The sequence below is a fragment of the Myotis brandtii genome, unplaced genomic scaffold (genome assembly GCF_000412655.1).
Source record: "Myotis brandtii unplaced genomic scaffold, ASM41265v1 scaffold781, whole genome shotgun sequence".
Classification (NCBI taxonomy): Eukaryota; Metazoa; Chordata; class Mammalia; order Chiroptera; family Vespertilionidae; genus Myotis; species Myotis brandtii.
The window spans coordinates 384534-385799 of record NW_005371136.1 but is presented as its reverse complement, the minus strand read 5'-3'; the positions used below and the strand labels follow the sequence as shown (position 1 = coordinate 385799).

Sequence of the window (1266 nt, the reverse complement as noted above, 5' to 3'; positions counted from 1 at the left end):
GAGGAACAACTGTAATAATCTGAACAATAAAGATTTAATTAAAAAAAAAATGTCAGTAAGTAGCATTAATAAATTTGAGATTTAGCAAGCAGCTAAAATCATAAATGTATCCCATCTAAAATAATTATGCTATTTTCTGTAGTAATAGAGGATCAGAAAAAAAGCAAGAATAGCTGATGGAACAAAAAGTCAAAATGGTTAAGGCTTTCCAATACATTACTAGGAATGAGAATATTATTATTGACAATAAATTCCTGACTATACAAAGGAAAATGAAACTAGAAGGAAGCTGCCAAATTTTGAAAACCGGCAAAAATTGAGAGACTAGTCTAATTACAGTCAAAAATAAAATATGATTATTCAAGAGGCATATAATCAGAGGAATGAATTTCTGTGGTATTTCATTAAAGTATTCTCATGATTAGATGACTATGGATTCATAGACAATGGTGGAAATTAAAAGATGATGTTTAAATACATTTTCTACTCTTAAAACACAGAAAAAGAACTTTCCCAACAAATCACCATCATATAAAAGACCATGGTAGAGGACAAAATCCATAATGATATATCTGGAATCTTACCAAACTGAAATCATAATTTTAAGATTCCAAAAAGAAAAACTCAAAGGACTTAGAAATTTTAAAAAATACCTAAAATATTTCTTAATCACTACAAATATCCACACTGAAATTTACATAAGAAGCTAATGATGCTTGAGTAGGACACAGACACAAAGGCATTATAGCATTAAATGACTAGCTGGTATCAGAATATAGGATTTCCAGTTCAATCAAAATTGGTTAACTTACAGTTCAAATAGAAGTGATTGCATCATATCAACAAAGTAGGACTGGCATGGATTGGTAAGGAAATTGCATCACTGTACTATAGATCTGTTATTCATTAAATTGAAACTTTGGTTGTGAACTATTTTCTAGTCTGATTAATAAGCTAAGGAAAGAAAACAGCTCAAGCTTCACTTGTCTCCACATAGCTTTATTTCAATGTCTTTTTGCAAAAGGCTACTTGATAAAAATTAAGTACTTACTAATATCATCTTCATGATAAATGACAGAGTGAAAAGGTAGAGTTCGATCTTTAATATATCTCTCTGCTGGCTCAACATAAAATGTTCCACCATGAGTCTGGATGAATCCTTCAAATCTTCCATCAATAACAGACCCATGGCTAAAACTTCCTTCTTCACCTATTAATGAAAGCAACAAACTCTTGAAAATTTAATTTGCCTAGAATGTTAAATTC

The 1266-nt window shown here is 30.1% G+C and overlaps 1 protein-coding gene across 5 annotated transcripts in view; it reads right to left on the bottom strand.

Annotated features, from left to right (window-relative positions):
* Positions 1-1266, bottom strand: part of ADAM10 (ADAM metallopeptidase domain 10) — a 165528-nt gene that overhangs the window by 91939 nt on the left and 72323 nt on the right. For all 5 annotated transcript variants that reach the window (XR_001360005.1, XM_005883284.2, XM_014530866.1 and 2 more), the window contains one exon: positions 1052-1210. Coding sequence is in view for 4 of the 5 variants with exons in the window: in XM_005883284.2 (XP_005883346.1) it covers positions 1052-1210 (159 nt within the window). In the remaining variant the exon portion in view is untranslated. The remainder of the gene's footprint in view (positions 1-1051; positions 1211-1266) is intronic.